The sequence below is a fragment of the Argentina silus genome (assembly GCF_951799395.1).
Source record: "Argentina silus genome assembly, chromosome: 20".
Taxonomy (NCBI): Eukaryota; Metazoa; Chordata; class Actinopteri; order Argentiniformes; family Argentinidae; genus Argentina; species Argentina silus.
Window position 1 is genome coordinate 7,909,780 of NC_139674.1, and position 18,380 is coordinate 7,928,159.

General features: G+C 43.6%; 3 protein-coding genes across 3 annotated transcripts; 1 reads left to right on the forward strand and 2 right to left on the reverse strand.

The window, feature by feature from the left end:
- Nucleotides 1-220: 220 nt before the first annotated feature.
- rhno1 (RAD9-HUS1-RAD1 interacting nuclear orphan 1) lies at nt 221-2,100 on the reverse strand. The gene is made up of 3 exons (XM_083692191.1): nt 1,971-2,100; nt 1,561-1,760; nt 221-1,400 (listed from the first exon to the last, which is right to left on the reverse strand). Exons 2-3 carry the CDS (start codon nt 1,738-1,740, stop codon nt 672-674), a joined length of 909 nt encoding a protein of 302 aa, XP_083548317.1. The 5' UTR covers nt 1,741-1,760; nt 1,971-2,100; the 3' UTR covers nt 221-671.
- Nucleotides 2,101-2,288: 188 nt separating this feature from the next.
- Nucleotides 2,289-8,289, forward strand: foxm1 (forkhead box M1). The gene is made up of 9 exons (XM_083691758.1): nt 2,289-2,379; nt 3,196-3,696; nt 3,833-3,981; nt 4,505-4,699; nt 4,876-5,004; nt 5,205-5,264; nt 5,591-5,645; nt 5,778-5,947; nt 6,059-8,289. The coding sequence occupies exons 2-9, from the start codon at nt 3,240-3,242 to the stop codon at nt 6,857-6,859; spliced, it is 2,016 nt and encodes a 671-aa protein (XP_083547884.1). The 5' UTR covers nt 2,289-2,379; nt 3,196-3,239; the 3' UTR covers nt 6,860-8,289.
- Nucleotides 8,290-8,476: 187 nt separating this feature from the next.
- On the reverse strand, nt 8,477-12,863 carry LOC310820295 (cystine/glutamate transporter; the record flags this gene model as incomplete). Its single annotated transcript, XM_083691876.1, has 12 exons — nt 8,477-8,579; nt 9,195-9,372; nt 9,542-9,691; nt 9,846-9,942; nt 10,184-10,287; nt 10,408-10,531; nt 10,650-10,694; nt 10,788-10,887; nt 11,243-11,368; nt 11,508-11,623; nt 11,793-11,919; nt 12,635-12,863. 12 exons carry the CDS (start codon nt 12,861-12,863, stop codon nt 8,515-8,517), a joined length of 1,461 nt encoding a protein of 486 aa, XP_083548002.1. The 3' UTR covers nt 8,477-8,514.
- Between the last annotated feature and the right edge of the window lie 5,517 nt (nt 12,864-18,380).

Here is an 18,380-nt window from a genome sequence, read left to right on the forward strand (position 1 = left end):
ATTGTTCCCAGCCTTAGTTACCGCACATATCTACAATAGGCTACGCTATTGGACGGGGCGGTTTTAGGAGAACAGTGATTGGCTAAAATTGTAGGGGGTGTTGTGGTTGGGGCTTATGCATTTATAGATATGCAGGGTCCTCTTCTAAAAATGACTTTTTTATGATTGATTTTTTTCAAAATGTACATTTTATTGAAGTACTTCCACAGATGTACGGTATTAAAATGTAAATAAGAACTTGCAGTTGATATTATCATTATCCTCACACAGATCTAAATGCATTTACAAATCAAACTCATTATTTGTGCGGAATCTCTTATGACCCACATTGCACACTGTACAAAACCAAAACATTATGTTTATAAATGAACAGACCATGACAAAATGTTATCTGCCTGTGTGCACGCTGTCATATCTAAAGGTTGCTGGGTGGGTTTGCAGTGTCACTGAAGCTTGGCTGCATATTAGACGTGACACCATCCTCATCCTAAAGTGTTGCAGGACTCTGCAACTCCATTCCATGGACAGCTAATCCATTCTATATCATATCATATCATATCAATGTTAATAGCAGAACATGAGCAAACCAGAGTGATATTTCAACATATCATTATAATCTATTATCAAGATGTATGTTCTTAATCCAATATTAGATGCTGATTTAATACATCTCAAAGATGACCTCGATCCTTCAGCAGCCTCATCAGTCCTCTCCTCCTCCTCCATGTTACCTTCACTCCATAGTCCCTCTCTGGGGTATCTGCTACCAGAAGGTTAGGGTTCTGAGATTGTGGGGGGGTTAACGGCTGTGAATGAGACAACAGGAGGCGAAGACAAGAGGTGGAGGAAGAACTACCCCCTTGGTGTAATTCAGGAGTCTCTACATCAGGTGGCGTGAAGACATTGCTCATGCCAGGGGTGCGGTTGTTTGTTGAGGCAGGGGTCAAAGCAGAGCATCCTGGGATGTTGTCATGTGTGGCTAAATGGGGAGTCCGAAGGGCCTCCAAACAACGACTGGGGGTTGATGCACCGAAAGGTGTTACCTCAGGCAACCCTGTGCCCTTAGCGGTCCTATTTATGAGAGACTGTTGCCGTTTTGGTGTCTCTGTTTCTTGTGTACGATGGTTAGTTTGGTTTCTTTCGACCTGACATGGGCCCTGCTGATTCCCTTGGCCCACAACAGCCGATCTTGCAGCCTTCTTTCCACATGCACGCTTTGGTTGGTGAGATTGGGCTGCTGTTGTCTTCTTTGCAAAGGATAAGGAGGGGAACTTGCAGACACTTGTTTTTCTGGACAACTGAGTACTCCTGTCAAGAATGCTGGACGCTGACAGGCACTTCTTCCTCCTTCGGCGTGCTTGGGGTGCAGGGAGCTGTAGTGGATCAAACTGTGGACTCACCTGAAAGTGAGGGACAAGGTGGAAGACAAGATATCTTTAAGATGGTCATATGGAAAAGGGGCAGAGCTTAGAAATCCAAGCCATAATCAATTACACTAAACATGTAAAGTGACTGAGTGACTATCACAATTCACACATAGTCATCATATCGTAGGATTACCCAGGAAGTGCTGGTTGTATGGTTCGGACGTTGCTCCTCTGCCAGAAAGGATTTAGGATTGAGTGCCCGTCGAACTTGGGGCACATCATGGTGTATAGCTCCATCAAGTGGTGGCTCCACAAACAACAGTGGGAGTTTCTGTGAGTTCAGAAACGCTTTTGTTCGTGTTTTACGGGGCATCAGAAATCATGGCTGACGAGCTGTAATTCAATAGTGTAAACATACAGATTTACAAACAGAAACATCAAACACGCAAGACACGCTATTATAAACACAATGTGTGAGTACAATGGAAAACGTAAAGAGATATCAAGGTTAGACTAGCTAGATAAACAGAACTCAGACAGTGGCTGGCAGGTTTTTAGTAAGGTTAGAGAGGGATATTAACGGTAAGGTAAGGTGCAACATACCTGCTGGATGTTAGGCTACTTCATGTCAGATTGTAAATAATGTCAGTGTTGGGGATTCTCAATTGACTTGCTAACTATGCTTTCTGCAGAGAGGTTTTTAAAGTAAATACTCTCTTTGCTTGTTGTTTGTCTTCCTGACTTCTGACCATATTTCCCGGTTTTCGTTCAGATTGACACTGATTGGTCTCCAGTCGAGCACCCATTTTCGCTGGACAAATCCATTGGATTATGAAAAGATCACATGACCGGAACGTCAAGGACTGCGTCAACTGCGCCAAAATTCAAATCCCTTTCACTTTGAGTGGAAGAAGAGAAACAATGTTTTGTAAACCTGCAAGAGTTTGGATTATTGTTACCAATTGAGCAAGTACCCAACGACCAAAGCGTATTGCGTCATCGTAATATGAAGGTTTGTCTCATTTCGGTTTTTGTCATCATAGCAAACTAACTAAAACACAAATATAGCAAGCTAATTTAAGCTAAGCTATGAGTAATGATGTAGGACTGATATGAATCGCAGGTCTATGGGTGATACTACCAGAGAGCTAGATGTCAATGGTAGGAAGAGTAGCTAACGTTAGCTGGTTAACAAAGCTATACATGGCTATAGCTAGCTAAATACATGGCTAACTAATGTTATAGTCAGCTATCCTTAGTGTTATTCTCCCTCTCAGTCTCGCATTATCTAGTTCGCATTTCCATCCAGCAAGTTTACCATCCTAGCTATCTAAGCTTCCCATGATTTTAGCAATGAGCCAGCATCATCACAGAAGAATTAACGACATTGTGTTCTAGAAGACGGAGCGTCAGAACTCAGCTGATATTTGAAAGACGGATATTTCTAGCTAGCTGGCTAGTTAGCCAGCTAGTGAGCCTACTTATATTTGGGCTTGTTAAGTTAGTTGTAATTTATGTTTTTTTGAGTGACTAAAAGTTGCGATGTTAGGCTAATCATGAGTTGATGGTGTTACACACGTCTGATGTGAATGTAATTCGCCTTGTCTGGTTACGCTAGCTAACTAGCTAGCTTGCTTGTTCAAGTTTGTTCATCAAGGAACATTGGAACGTTTTTGAATCAACTGCTGTTACATCGACCCTCCAGTTTACAACTCATCTCTTTCAGGTAGAAAGATGAGTTATTCCGCATAAACCGAACTAATATCAACTGCTCAGCGTTCATATATGATTGCAATTAATCTAGTAATTGTCTCTGTCATTTATTTAGACAGCAAGTGAGCATAAAGGGCCAGCCTCTGTGATCTGACCAGAATGAGAGAGAGCCCAAGGAGACCACTGATCCTCAAGAGGAGGAAGCTGCCTTTCCAGCGAAATGATCCAGCTCCCTCACAGGATGAGCCAGATGGACCAAAACGCAAAGAAGCATCCAAACCAAGTGGCCAGTGCTTTCCTGATGGTATCCGCATCATGGACCACCCCACTATGCCAGGCACGCAAGTGGTAGTCATCCCTAAAACTGCAGACCTCCAGAGTGTTATTGGAGCACTCACTGCTAAGGGGAAAGAGTGTGGTCCTCACGGGCCCAACAAGTTTATCCTTCTGAGTGGTAGTGGCAATCTAGAAGATGGTCCGGAGTCGTTCTGTCAACCGAACTTTGAGGAAGGTAGCAACTCTGGTAGGAGTAGCATGGCTCTTATCACACGGCCAGAGAACACATCCACAATGGACTACCTTCTAGATCCTAAGTCTTTGACTACAATTAAACCATGTAAGTAAATATATTTCATGTTCATTTAATTTAATATTTTGCTCAAAGAACCACCACGTCATGAAAAACATCCATTGATGAAAGAGCCATTCACAAGTAACGGGTAACCGTATCCCGCCCAATAATTGTTTTTCAGTGAATAAGGACCTGGATTGCTGTCCACTAGATGACAGCCTGACTAACATCCAATGGCTTGGGAGGATGAGCACAGATGGCCTAGGGCCAGATGCTGCCAAGAAGGTTTCTGACAAGGAGAATCATGATGCATGCCCACAGATACTCCAGGTTTGTGTTGTGTCTCTTGTCACTGGAGTGGGATTGTCACTAGGCGTACATAAACACTGAACCTCAAGGAGGGTTTACTGATACAATGTTGTTCATGTAGTAGTCAAATAAGTTCCTGTGTTTTCCTGACATATTTGTTTATCCAGTGTGTTTGTCACACCAGTTTTGCACTTAGGTGTGATAGTTGTGCTGTAAGCCTACACAAGTCCAAGTCCTGGAGCTTTGTTTGTATACTAAGACCATACACGCTTGATTCATTGTTGTAAGTCGTTTTGGATAAAGGCGTCTGCCAAATGCCATAAATGTAATGTAAACAGATTAATGTAATGTAAAATTAAACAGATTTGAGGCGAGCAAAGCAGAAAAAAAAAAAAACATCAAAGTCTACTGAGTGTACCAATATCCATCTTAGGATGTACGTGAAAAGTATTAGAAATATTATGCTACATGAAACAATTTATGAAGTTTGTATGGCCCAAATGAAGTATCTAAACAAGCCAACCTCCTTTTTTTCCTTTCACAGCCACAAAGTAAACAAATAGAAACAGACAGTGTTGTCAAAGACCCCTTCTCAGAAAGGCCACCATACTCGTACATGGCAATGATCCAGTTTGCCATCAACAGTAAGAGGAACAGGAGGATGACATTGAAAGAGATTTACACCTGGATTGAGGACCACTTCCCATATTTCAGAAATGTGGCCAAGCCAGGCTGGAAGGTAACCCATTTACTTAAACTATTTAGTCAGGTGTACTATACAGACAATGTTGCGGTCAATCATTGGAACAGAAGCAGATATTTAGCCTGAACTTTCTCAATTAGCATATCGAAAAAGGAAACTTGCATTGCCATGAGACAATGATCTTATTTTGATTCCTCTATGTCACCCGCCAGAATTCTATTCGCCACAACCTCTCCCTGCATGACATGTTCACCCGTGAGACGACCCAAGATGGTAAGATATCCTACTGGACCATCCGCCCAGAGGCCAATCGATGCCTTACACTGGACCAGGTTTACAAGGTGAGCATGTTGAAAGAACCTGTTTATTCTTGTGTCAAGTTTTGCCACGAACTATCACAACTCTACAAACTCCTCAACAGACCACAGTTGGATACATCTGTGCATATCAATGTCTGACTTCTCTGAACTCTATGGTTTGCTTTCTTGATAATAATGTGTCTTTGCCACTGTCACATCTTTCTGGGTTCCCTCCCCACCAGCCTGGTATCGACCCAGCTTCCTCACCCTTCCCTCATACCATGCAGGTGTCTGACCAACACGTAAGATTGTTTTTACCTTTCTTTTCCTCTGAAGCAGTCAGCCAGGGAGGACAGGACAGGGCAGGCAGAGAGGACATGCTTTTCCATCTGGTCTTGATTAGCTTGAGTGGACATTTTATTGCAGGAGCAGATGATGTGTTGTGCAGAGAGATGCAGACATCACATTACATTATTACTTCATAGAAACTAGTCAGTCAGCTATACTCTTTACCCAAGTCTAGCTCATTCTGTCTATTCTGTCTTCATGTGTTGTCTTTGAGAGGAGGAAAGGTGCCATTGAGGATCAATGTGTCGTATGATTATGAACATTTCAATTGTCTCTACAGCAACAGAAGAGAATGGTTCCTGAACTCAAGAGAACAACAGCTGCAAGTGCCCCTGGTGAGTGTGAGAGAAAGACTTGGGACCATGGGGGGAGCACAAGCAGCTGGAAGATTGTGAAACCTTCAAGAGCTGGAAATGATGTGTAAATATTGCCTCATGAAGTTTTTCCTCCCTATTCCCCATGTTCAGAGAGGAAGATGAAGCCCCTTCTTCCTCGAACAGACTCATACCTGGTCCCCATCCAGCTCCCCATCAACCCCTCCCTCTACCTGCCCTCCGCTACACAGCTCCCTGTATCGGCCCCCCAGCTGAAATGTTGCTCTTTGGGTGGGAGTAAGAGGGTCCGCATAGCTCCCAAGGTAAAGTCTTAATCACGCTCATTTGTTTTGAGAAATCATTTGTTTTGAAAAATCGCTGAATGAATTCTTTACTCCATATGATGATCATTTGTTGTGTTATGTGTTTGGCAGGTAACACAAACGGACATCCCCACTGTGATGGTGTGTGCTCTTCCCAAGGAGCAGGTGAAGGAGGAGCAGGTGTGTGTTCCCCTGAGTATGCAGACCCCTGGGGCCGTCCCGCCCAACGCCAAGAGAGAAGTCAGCAGCTCACGCCGCAAGCAGCGCCTGGTCCTGCCCACCAATGAGGAGCCTGTGCTCCTCTTCCCCGATAGCACCTTCTTTGACTCAGGCTTGGCTTCCGATGGGTCCGCCTTCCAGGACACACGTGACACTGAGCTGGATCCCCGACCTGACCCCGACAGCACCAGTAGGGAGTATTCCTTCAAGACCCCCATCAAAAGCAGCCATCCGGCCTCTTCCACCCCCAGCAAGCCCCCCACATTGTTGCCAGAGCCCTGGAGGGTGACCCCGCTGGGCAAGGAGAGCCGCGGCGTGCTGGATTTCAGCCCCATCCGCACTCCAGGGCCCAGCTTCACCCCGCAGCGCCACGACTACACCCCCTTCAGCTTCAGCAGCACACCCTTCAAAGACCTGCCCCTCTTCAACTCCCCCAGAGAGCTGCTCACCTCCGGGCGCTCCACCGGCGCCACCTACTCCCCAGGGGTGGAACGTCTGCAGGGCTGTTCCAGGGAGCTCCAGGTTGGGGGCCCCTCCTTAGCCAACCGCTCCCTCACAGAGGGCTTGGTCCTGGACACCATGAACGACAGCCTGAGCAAGATCCTAGTGGATATCAGCTTCTCTGGCCTAGAGGATGATGAACTGGGCATGGGCAACATCAGTTGGTCCCAATTCATTCCTGAACTTAAGTAGCCTGCTCCTGCTCTGAGCTACCCTCCTGTCCAAGTTCTTCGCCTAGGAAAAAAATGAGTCTCAATACCAAGCTGCTCACATATCGTCTTCCAATCTACATGTGGGATTTTATTATGACTTTCATTTTCAGTTTGTCTTTGTCTCACTAACTCCGTCACTGCCGCTTTTTTCTCACGCTGTGTTGTGTAGGTAGTTTCTTTCCACAAGCTACCATATTTTGATTATAATTCACTGCCTCCCACCATAGTTTTGAAGGAACTGCTAGAAAATAGCTACGTATTGTCTAAGTGTTTGTGTACATAGAATATGTATGTTTGATTTGCACATTTGTAATATATTTAGCTGTATGTAAATGGCTACATTAACTGATGAACCAGCAACACTACCATGCTAGAATTTAAGACCTTCTGCCTCTGCTGAATACAGGAGTTGCTATTTGATCACCTTGTAGACCTATAGACCACCAACAAGTGGAGAGGATGCAGTCAAATGACCAACAAAAAAGACTTTGTCTACGTGCCAATGAGGCTCAGTGTTTGCAGTCATATTAGTACATAAAAAAAAAAAATTAAAAAAAGCATCAACACCTTCCAATGCACTTTTTTCAAGAGACGACTAGAGATACGACACTTCACATCAACGTCACAAATGTTGTGAACTTATCATCAATGCATTTTAGCAGTAGAGTGATCAGCTATGTATGTAAACGCATGATGTACGGGTGATGCGTTTTCTTCTGATGTCTTGTGCTGTGTAGAAAGTAATCTATTTGAATAAAAATGTATATTTGATCTGTCATTGAACGTTTTTGTCTAGATTAGAGGAATACCCATCTTGACCAGAACAGTTAACGATTGCAGTACCTTCATATGGGAGAGCAAGGAGCTGAGGACTCGTTTTGTTCATGACCAACCCAAAGTGATATGTAGCTTTGTTTAATTCTTAATTCTGTCCGATAGCTTGCCGTTGCACGCAGCATGTTGTCTGTTTGCTGTTGTGTTGAATATCATGCCATGGCCATGGGATTGCTGGTGTTCGCAATGTGAGAACATATCTCCACTGTTTACGTCATTACATCAGTGACGTGATGTTAAGGTTCGAATTTATTTTGTGGTCTACAACTTTTCAAGAAAAGTGCCTTTTTCTTTTTTGGGGGTGTTGGGTTGTTGCTCCTTACAATACATACATACATTGTTGGGGTTTTGTGTCGATATTCTTAATGGTCTTCACTTTGACTACCCACCTAGTCTGCTCATAATCATTGTAATTATTAACTGACACACACCACATACTTGCAATAGATCTTACATTCTGGTCAGAATTTATCAAAAGACCAGATGGCACTATACTGCAGAGATGGGAATAGTTGGTGTTAGTACAATGCCTATTTGGGATGTTTTAGCAAAGCACATCAGTTTTGTAAGTCTTTTGTATCTGTCATTTGAATAAAGGGATAATAAATCAGTTTCTCTTGTTTTATTTATGTAAAAAAAAAAAGATATGAACACCTAACAGAATACATCTAACATCACTCATTTTTATTTTCCATTGAATAAAGAAGAGTTCATTGATTATTTAAATCAAAAACAATTCATCAAAATGACATGTTATATATGCGTAGGGTATTAGGCCAGCTAGATGTATCTACAGGGTCTTCAGTATGTCCGGACCTCCTGCTGAGCCACCTCAAGCAGGATCTGGAGCTTATCACTGCAGTAGTCTAGAGAGGGAGAGAGAGAGAGAGAGCACTGTAGGAGACTCACCACAACCTAATCCTAGCCACTACTCAACAGTGTCACTACATTATACAGAATACTATAGCTGAATCCAAAATCTCCCTAGGCACTTAGGCAAAGATACAAATTATGCATGTATTTATTTAGCACCTTTCAAAACAGTGTTACAAAGTGCTTTAAAAATGTGCAGATAAAACATATGCAAATAAAAACAAAAATATAAGTAAGAAAACACAGTGAAACACAACACATTAAAAACAGGCCAGTCTTTAAAAAGATCTGAGAGGATTGGATAGGTGTAAATCATATGGCAGTATCTCCACCATTATCTCTGATAGGGGTGGTGGAGTTCTTGCCACGCTGCTTCCATTTGTTTCTCTCAGATCTCCACAAGAGCCTACAGGGTCAGGGTTGATTTTGAATTCAGGTTTGGTGTGTCGTGACAACGTTGAGTATTGGCTCATGACAGCCACAATTACAACACACACAACCTCACAGAGGTCAATTCATCTTGACGGCAAGTTAGCAACGCAATAGTATCAGTCACAGATGTGAAGTGAACACTTCGGTGGTATGATAAGGCTGTCACATGGACTCACTGAAGGTGCGTCTCCATCGGGCGGGCAGGCGTGAGCGCTTCACAGTCAGGTAGTAGACAGGGACCCCAGACAGGGTGAGAGCACAGCTGCCCCCTGTGTTCCAGGGGTCTGAGTACAGAGACAGCCCCACGATGCAGAAGCACACTACTGTGAAGGTCACTGCAATGACCGCTGGCACCTTGTGAGAAAGGATAGATATGATTGGCTGGTCATTTATGAATACAACACTAACCTCTGCATGAGAAGAGTCTGAATAATTTTTGCTTCACTATGGACAATGAAAGGAAAAATTTTCACTAGAACATGGACCAACTATTGGCAGTGACATTAGTCGTAGTCATAGCAACCTTGAAGGGTCTGGGGTGGAGGGGGAAGCGGTAGCGATGAATGAGCATCCCCATGGTTGCCAAGGCGATAAAGAACCATCGCGAGAAGGATGCAAAGTTAATGAGCTGGAAGATCTCTCCTCTGGCCACCATCACTACCACCAATGGGTACTGCAGGGAGATGGGCAAACACAACCATCCTGACTATTATCAATGCATACATTCACTCACATCTCCATGATGTGGCATTCCAACAATACAGATGCACTGTATGCAACAGGTCTTTGATGAGGTAGACAGTGTATGGGGGAAGTACTGAACGTACCAGCAGCAGCACAGCAGGCAGTGGTGTCTGTCTCCGGACGTGGATCATTGAGAACAGTGCTGGCCAGTGGCCCTCTCTGGCCCCTACAAACAGCATCCTGTACCACACACACACACACACACACACACACACACACACACACACACACACACACAGACAGAGACACACAGACAGACAGAGACAGACAGACAGACAGACAGACAGACAGACAGACAGACAGACAGACAGACAGACAGACAGACAGACAGACAGACAGACAGACAGATCAGAAATAGACTCAGTTGTATGACAAAGTGTTTTCTGGCTCTGAAGCTTAGTGAGAGGAAATGAAAAATGACCTGGGTACTCCGAAAAAGCCTCCATTTAGAGCCCCGAGACAGGATGCAGCTACCAGCACAGGAATCACAGAGGCAAAACCTGGCAGGGCACGGTTGGCAAACGTCTGCAGAAACAGATGAGTTTGAGGTACATGACATTAGCCTATGTTCTTACTCCACGCACACAACTGCTACTGTATTCGATTTTCTTGGCTTTGACCATGAAACGCTGTGGTGTCACTGACCACAGCTACAGCATCAGACACCAGAAGCTCCTCGCCCGTCATCATTGTGTAGTACGCCACGTTAACGAGCACGTAACACACTGTTACGGTCACCATGGAGCAGATGATAGCCAATGGGATGTTTCTGGAAAAATAGAGCAAATGAATAGAGGCTTAAAAGCGCTTCTTTCTTCTGAATAATGTCCAACCACAGATTGATGTGACATCTGGTCGTATGTTAGATATGAAAGTATATGAAGTACCTATTTGGATTGATAACCTCCTCTGTGACATAATTAAGATAAAACCTGCGAGAGAGAGAGAAAGAGAACAACTTGTACGCATACAGATTTCAACGGACAGCGACGCAGATACATTGTATGTACTATTCACGTGCATACCATCCACCATAGGCATATAGACCAGAAAAGAAGGCCAGCGGCAGCTTATGCAGGCTTAATGTCTCAGCTTCAAAGGAATTCTGGAAGTTTTCTGTCTGTCCTGAGGAGGGGAAGAGGACACAGATCTTGCCCTCAAACACTGTGTATCCTTAAAAGAGGCCATATTACGCAATCAATCCCAGTGACAGGCATATCAAAATGAGACACTTCTTTCTTATTGTGCCTCAGGCATCTATGTTTGTATTCATGCACTCAGCAAAACAATGTTTGCGATGATAAAGGTATTGATAAAGGTATTGATAAAGGTATTGTAACTGCATACCAGTGGAGAATGGTATCAAACACTATTGATACCATTCCTCATTCCATTCCATGCATTATAATGAGCCCGCCCTCCGAATTCTACCTCCACCAGCCTCCCCTGCTACATACGAACTCAAACACATTCGCCCCACCTCTGGCTAATGCAATGACACCAGGGACGATGATCAGGACCAGGGCAAACATCTTGACCACCGTCAAAGTGACTTGGGTGCGAGTGGCCAGGCTCACACTCCAGCTGTTCACTGCCACCACAAACGCTAAAAGAAGAGATTGACGTACAGTAAAGCCTCGTCCAAAATTGCATTTCATAGAAACCGTACAATTCACAACCTTACAAGTCATAGACGGCACTCATGGAATCCAGGTAGAAAAAGGAAGGAGAGATGTGTCACTCACTCACTCCAAGGATGCTAACCAGTTTAATCAACACGGGGGGGGCCATGCAGGGGGTGAAGAAGGGCTCCACCACGTATTGTCCAAACGCCAGGGACACATAGGACGCCACTGCTGGCCTGTAGCATCCACATGGTGCACACGTCATAAAAACAGCAGACATATTGTATGACATTGTGTATATCCCTAAATATATCTCTGAATCAAAATAGATAATATTAATATATATATATATAGAGAGAGAGAGAATACATACCATAACAAGATACACAACTACCATCAACTGACCTGATAAAGATAAACTCAGCCCAGAGTCGTAGGAAGGCAGGCAGGGGTCCGAGGGTCTCCAGTAGGTAGGTATAGTGTCCCCCTGACTTAGTAAAACTGGTGCCCAACTCAGCATAGCACAGGGCCCCTCACACAGGACAGGGATAGATAGGACGGTCACATTCATATATTATACGGTATTTCACTTCATTCATTAATTACTTAATATTACTATACATTTGTATAAATATTCAGACAATTCATCCTGTCTTTCAGTGTATGGTATTATATTATTCATAATACACATACTGTATGCTTTTATGGAGCTTAAGCAGGATGACGCAACCACCCCTCACTGTCCCTGCCTATACTGCTAATTTGATCTCTTTAATTGGTCACTGTGTAAACTAAATCAGAGTCATTAAATTAATTATTGACCTGCAAAAGTTGGTTACATGTATGAGAGGATTGTGAACCCCTGCTCACATGACTCAGCAAAGTGAACACATGCCGCATGGTTACCATGGAAATGTAGGCTGAACATAATAGAGTACCGTTACATACTACATGTCTGTTGACCGGGGGAGGCTGGTGGAAGTAGAAATCGGAGGACAGGCTCATTGTAATGCATGGGATGGAATCAGGAATGGTATCAAAGAAAGAATGGTACCATTCCCCATTCCATTCCATGCATTTCAATGAACCCGTCCTGCGATTTCTACTTCCACCAGCCTCCCCTCCTGTTGACATAGGCTAAAGTAGGTGTATGCATTCTGTGTCTGCTCTCTGTGAAACTCTCATATACATCTTCTATGTAATAGCCAGCTCTTTCAATATTCAATGAAAACTAAGTCGATTCTTACCAAAGGCAGAGAGAACCCCAGATAGTGCCCACACCACCAGCGATAGTCCCACACTCCCAGTGTTCATGAGGACCCCTTTGGGGGCGATGAATATGCCACTGCCAATCACCGTGCCGATGATGAAGGAGGTGGCAGGTAGCAAGCCTATTGTTCTCCTCAGGTGCACCACGTCCTCGTCCTTCTTCTCCTTTACCTCATCCCCCTTTCCCTTTGTCTTGGTTTCATCCATGCCTCTGCTGCTTTGAATGTGCACTCAGAAGACACCTCTCTTGGACATGTTCTAAATTGCAGACATTTCTTATATCTAATAAAGACCGCTGTAAAACCCCAACTGCTGTTGCAACTAACTTGCTCCAACTTGCGCAACCATCCTGAATAACGAGGGAACAAGGGCAGCAGTCTTTTCTAGCTTCAACAAAACAAGTAATTAAGGCAGTTTAGGGGCCCCACTCTCTCTCTCACACACACACTCTCTCTCTCTCTCTCTTTCTCTCTTTCTGTGTGTGTGTATGTGTGTGCGTGCGTGTGTGCGTGTGTGTGTGTGTGTTTGTGTGTCTGGCTGACTGACTGACTGACTGGGTGAATGTGACTGTGAGCACAGCTTGACACAGGAATCTAGCATGGGAAGAGAGCCCCCTTGTCTTGTAGAGGCAGCTGTACTGATGACAGGAGTGCTGCAACAACAACAATCACCTCCATTAGGACCACATGGCCTGATTGATACTAGCTCTTTGTCACCTACAAGACATCAGCAAAATAAAAGGCATGAAACTGATACTACATTTTTCAAAGCAAAATATATAACACATAAGATTTGAAATCTGGAATAAGATTTGAAACCTGGAATAGGGTAAGATACCTAGGATAGGGTACCTTCTTTAGTGATACAGGTTTGGTTTCAGTGCCTCGTGCTTTGAAGGTTTCCACGCACTTGAAGAACAGGGAGGTCTTGTACTGTAGACTTATCTGTGTTTGAGGCATTCCTCTCAGGAGCAAAGACACATCAGTGTGAGATCTGTCTCTCTCTCTCTCTCTCTCTCTCTCTCTCTCTCTCTCTTTCTCTCTCTCTCTCTCTCTCTCTCTCTGAGTTCACACATGAGAAGCTCAACAGCAAACTGTCAATGGCCTTTCTCTCCTTTCCTTGTTTGCGCTTGGCTTACAGAGGTTGTCCAAGTCACTTCATCAGTGGCTGGGCTGCTTGTTAACATTCCTTCACACAGCAGGTAACAAAGGCTGTTAAGAAGTGCTTTTGTATTTCCATTTGACATGTTTTGTCATTACAAGTGTGTGTGTCATCATGGGGGCTGACATTGGTTGGAGAAACGTCAATGTCTTGTATTAATTACCATGGTAACGTAAGGCCGATATGAAGAGAGATAGACGCGGACACTCCAGTGAAAAGAGATAGTTTAATAAAGACTGTGCCCCAACTTTCATGGAAAAATAATCAAAAAGTGCAGACCAAGATCGTGGTCCTCCTTCTCTCCCACTCTCTCAGACCAGGCTTCCCCACACTCAGCCAATCAGAATCCCCCAAAATATATATTCTCACAGTAGATATACTGTGTTTCAAAATAAGAGTCTCACAGTTACATGGTTTTGACTAGTGTATGGGAACCAAAACACATTAACTTGAACTGACATGCAACCTAAGTCATTGTGTACCATCATATGGGCAAACTCGACCTAGATGAACATGGAAAAGAAAGAGAGAGAGAAAAAGAGACAGAAAGAAGAGAGAGAGAGAGAATATTTCCTTATTTTCAACAAGAATGTTTATTCAGCTGAGTGGTGAGATAATGAGTTTGTTCAGGGAAGATCCCCACTGTGACAAATAACAAATAAGCTACATGTCAAATATGAAACATCACATCGCTTACACACTTGGCTGCATTCAGTGGTTATACTAGATTAACAGTTACTCAAAGGAATATTGAGAAATCAAGAATAAACCCAATTCTCAGGTCAGATTGAATTGGGATCAGGTTAGTAAACCTACATTATTTCACCTTTGACCTACAGAGCAGTGTCACGGGCTGAATTCCAAATCAATGTGTCGACCTTACCCCTAAGCCACTCCTGTAGGTCTGAGAAGATTGGATAGGTTGAAGCCACATGGTCTGAAGAAGGCAGCTTGCTGCTGGAACGCTGGTCCAATAAATAATTATCATCGGAGCAATGATGTGCATTTTCTTGTTCATTTGAAGCCACATAGCAACATTTCCACCCAGCCAATTAGACGGCACAATGAGGTTATAACTGAAGAGTTATAACCCCTGCAACCATTGAAAGTAAATAAAGGCATAGAATATAGAAGTGGGGTTTTAGTGATTCTGACTTTGGTGTAATATTGCTCTGTTTGACATATTTTGCTTCAACAATGTAGTTAGCTTTTGATAACAGAACACAGCCTCTTTGTCTGTGAGTGTGAAGTCATATGCAGGTGTCCAGCATGAATTAGAGAAGAGTTTTACTCTTTAATGTTACCTTGTGGGACCCGGAGAGTTTGTGGTCCGCAGGGGAAGATAGGGGAGAAGATGGGGAGAAGAAGTAGCTCATTATTTGGTCAAGGTATCACATCTGATTTGAAACCCAAACCCTTTAACTGTGATCCGATATGATAGGCTGATTTTGATTCCTCCCATAAGAAAAGACCAATCAGTGCATCGCTAAATCTGACGTAGAACCAGGTATAACTGTGAATGCACAGGAGAATTATACTTTGAGAAATGGCTGATCCAGAACTTTCTCCCAGGCACCTGTCTTGTCTGCTGCTTTTGTGCCTGTTTTGTTGGCACCTGTCTTGTCAATAAAATATCATCTTGTACTCTGAAGACCCACCGTCCGAGTCCTTCATAACCATATTGCTTATTTCCATTCATTATTTTCCGATCTACCTAGGGGGTAGGAGCTGAGGATTTGGTTTGGAATTCAGCAACAGTGGACGCAATGGTGGTGTGTGGCCAGCAGATGAAGACAAAGACAGCCAACTCTGAGAGCCCTGAACAAGCCGGGTGACACATCAATCAGTGAAATAGAAATAGATATTCAATTGACAACCTATGAATGATTAAATTCATCAGACATTTTCAGATACTTAGTTATTTTCGGAGTGTATCTACAATACCTACACTGCTTACATCTATCTGATGAGTGCAGTGTGTTTTCCTTCCAGTAGGTGGTGCCCTCACACTTTAATCTTCTTCTTTTGATCACTTATACAGGCATGTCCATTCCAGGACCGATGTTTTTTTTATCAAAGTGAAGAGCAAAGAATGTGATTAGAAACAGATTTATATTTTATTATATAAGCCCAATAATTTCAACAGTGAGTTGAAACATTTCATGGTTGAAAATCTCTACAAATTGAAGTAAACCCCTCACATCCCTGGGGAAGACTCTGCTCTCAACAGCCCCTTCTCATCCTCAAAACCCAGAGCTTCTGTGAGCCAAAATAGAAGCTTGGGGGAGAAGTGCCTGGGGAACAGGTCCTGTCATCCCCCTAAAAAAGAGCCAGACTTTTTTTTCCTGAGCCATTCTTAGGTGTTCCCAGTTCATCCTCAAAGTAAACAGTCAGAGGAGAGAAAACAAACACAAACTGACCCTATACACCCTCAGTGGGGTTGTCAGAAGCCTGATTGTGTGGAAGGGAGAAAAAAAGAAGAAAAAGGGAAAAAGGGAAAAACATAAATCATCCTCCATACTGTCCTGGTGACATCGCCCTTGGCAACCAGCTGAGGTCCTCATGCCCGTGGTAGAGTCACCAGTGTTTTGACTCCCCCAATTAGGAGCCTATTACTGTGGATAACGGGTTTGTGTGAGAGGTAATTAAGTCCCAAGACATCATGCTCAGATGCAGCAGGATCTAAACAATACACACACACACACACACACACATGCACGCACACACACACGCACATACACACACACACACACATACACACACACACACACACACACATGCACGCACGCACGTGCATACACACACACACACACACACACACACACACACACACACACACATACACACACACACACACACACACACACACACACACACACACACACACACACACACACACACACACACACAGCAGAGTCTTTTCAGGGAAGACAAAGAAGAGAGTCTTGACTGCTCTCAACTTAATTGAAATATACTGCATTTGACACTCAATATCATGAAGTATATCCCTGTTTACAGTAGTTCACGTTAAACACATACTATACTAGTGGGAGAAGAGTAGAAAGGGAACTGTGCTCTAGTTGTACAGTTGTACAGTAGGAATCAAAGTTGTCCTAACTTGAAACATACTTTAAAGTTATAAACATAGTTATGAAACCCTTTGCCTTTGTAGGAAGTAAATAAAGTAGGATATTCACTTGGCGAATTATTCAGTGCATGAGTAAATAAATAGAAATAGCCCAGATATTCGAAAGCCTCTTGTTCCAGTTTCAAACAGGCTTGTTGATCCAATCCACGGTCATTACCCAGCCAAAGAACAGCTTCTCATAAGTTAAATCTTTGTGATGGAGCACTTTCCAAATCCATAGTGAGAGATATGAATTGGCAATCACTGCACACAGGCACTGGTACTGCCTTTAACATTCAGGTCATGGAAGGCGGGCCAGGCCATCTGTTACGGTCCTGGGTGCTGCACACCTCACAGCCTCCGCTGTTCTCAGATGTTCAATGAATGGATGCCATTTTTGGCTCTCACACAACAGGTCAGGGCCCATCACTAGAAAAGTCACATATATTGTAACACAGGATTGACAAGTGTAATCAGCGCAAGAGGCAATTTGACTTGAAATGTGAAGTCATGCATGACATGTAAAAACGGCTTTGTCTTTTCGAAAACACTTGAGATACGGGCCCACTGGGCCTTTCTATTTTGAAGAACTTGACATTAAACTCACATTCAGAAAAAAAGTATCACGTAATCAATGTAACAAATGATTGCAGCACTAGATGACAATCAACATGACCTTTCCTGAGCAGATAGCCAATCAGAAGTGTTTTTGCTCACATTCATGGGAGGGTGTGTGAGCCAGTTGAATTACACACATGTGGATTTGAGGGAAGGGTTGTTTTCCTCGACTCCTTTTGTCTCCAAGGGTGTCAGATTTGGATGCAAGAGAGACGGGGGTGGGGGTGGGGGGGGGGGGGGGGGGCGGGAGAGAGAGAGAGAGAGATGTTTTATTTACTCTCTTCCAAATGCTTTATTTATAATATTTTCTTTAAGTGAATTTCATTGTCATGGAGAAATTGGGTTTCAGTAGCACATATCCATGAGGAATATGACTAAAACGAAGCCCAATTCACAATAAAGGCCCATAAAAGCCTCATAATAATCTTAGTGAACATATTTGTGTTTTACTTCACTGCTAATCATATTGTACAGATCTGCTTCAACACAGAGCCTTCAGTTGATGAATTTAAAAGCTCCCTGTGGCCTGAAGCCTACACACATCACTAGGTCTGTAGCATAATGATATGGATTCCCGCAGTCTATAAGCCAAGGCACAATGAAATAACTCTCTCTTGAAAAAACACAAAAACTAAAATAATAGCCTGTTAGTGACTCAAAACTCCCGAGTGGCAGACACGCACGCACGCACGCACGCACGCACGCGCACACGCACGCACGCATGCACATACACACACACATACACACACACATACACACACACATACATACACACATACACACCACCAGGTCTGCAGGAGTCTCCAGGTCTGCAGGAG

Coding starts and splice junctions, on each gene's coding strand:
- rhno1 (XM_083692191.1), bottom strand. CDS start 1,740: ATGCCCCGTAAAACACGAACAAAAGCGTTTCTGAACTCACAGAAACTC. Junction 1,401..1,560: donor ATACAACCAGCACTTCCTGG/GTAATCCTACGA, acceptor CCTCACTTTCAG/GTGAGTCCACAGTTTGATCC.
- foxm1 (XM_083691758.1), top strand. CDS start 3,240: ATGAGAGAGAGCCCAAGGAGACCACTGATCCTCAAGAGGAGGAAGCTG. Junction 5,646..5,777: donor AACAGCTGCAAGTGCCCCTG/GTGAGTGTGAGA, acceptor CCCCATGTTCAG/AGAGGAAGATGAAGCCCCTT. Junction 5,948..6,058: donor GGGTCCGCATAGCTCCCAAG/GTAAAGTCTTAA, acceptor TGTGTTTGGCAG/GTAACACAAACGGACATCCC.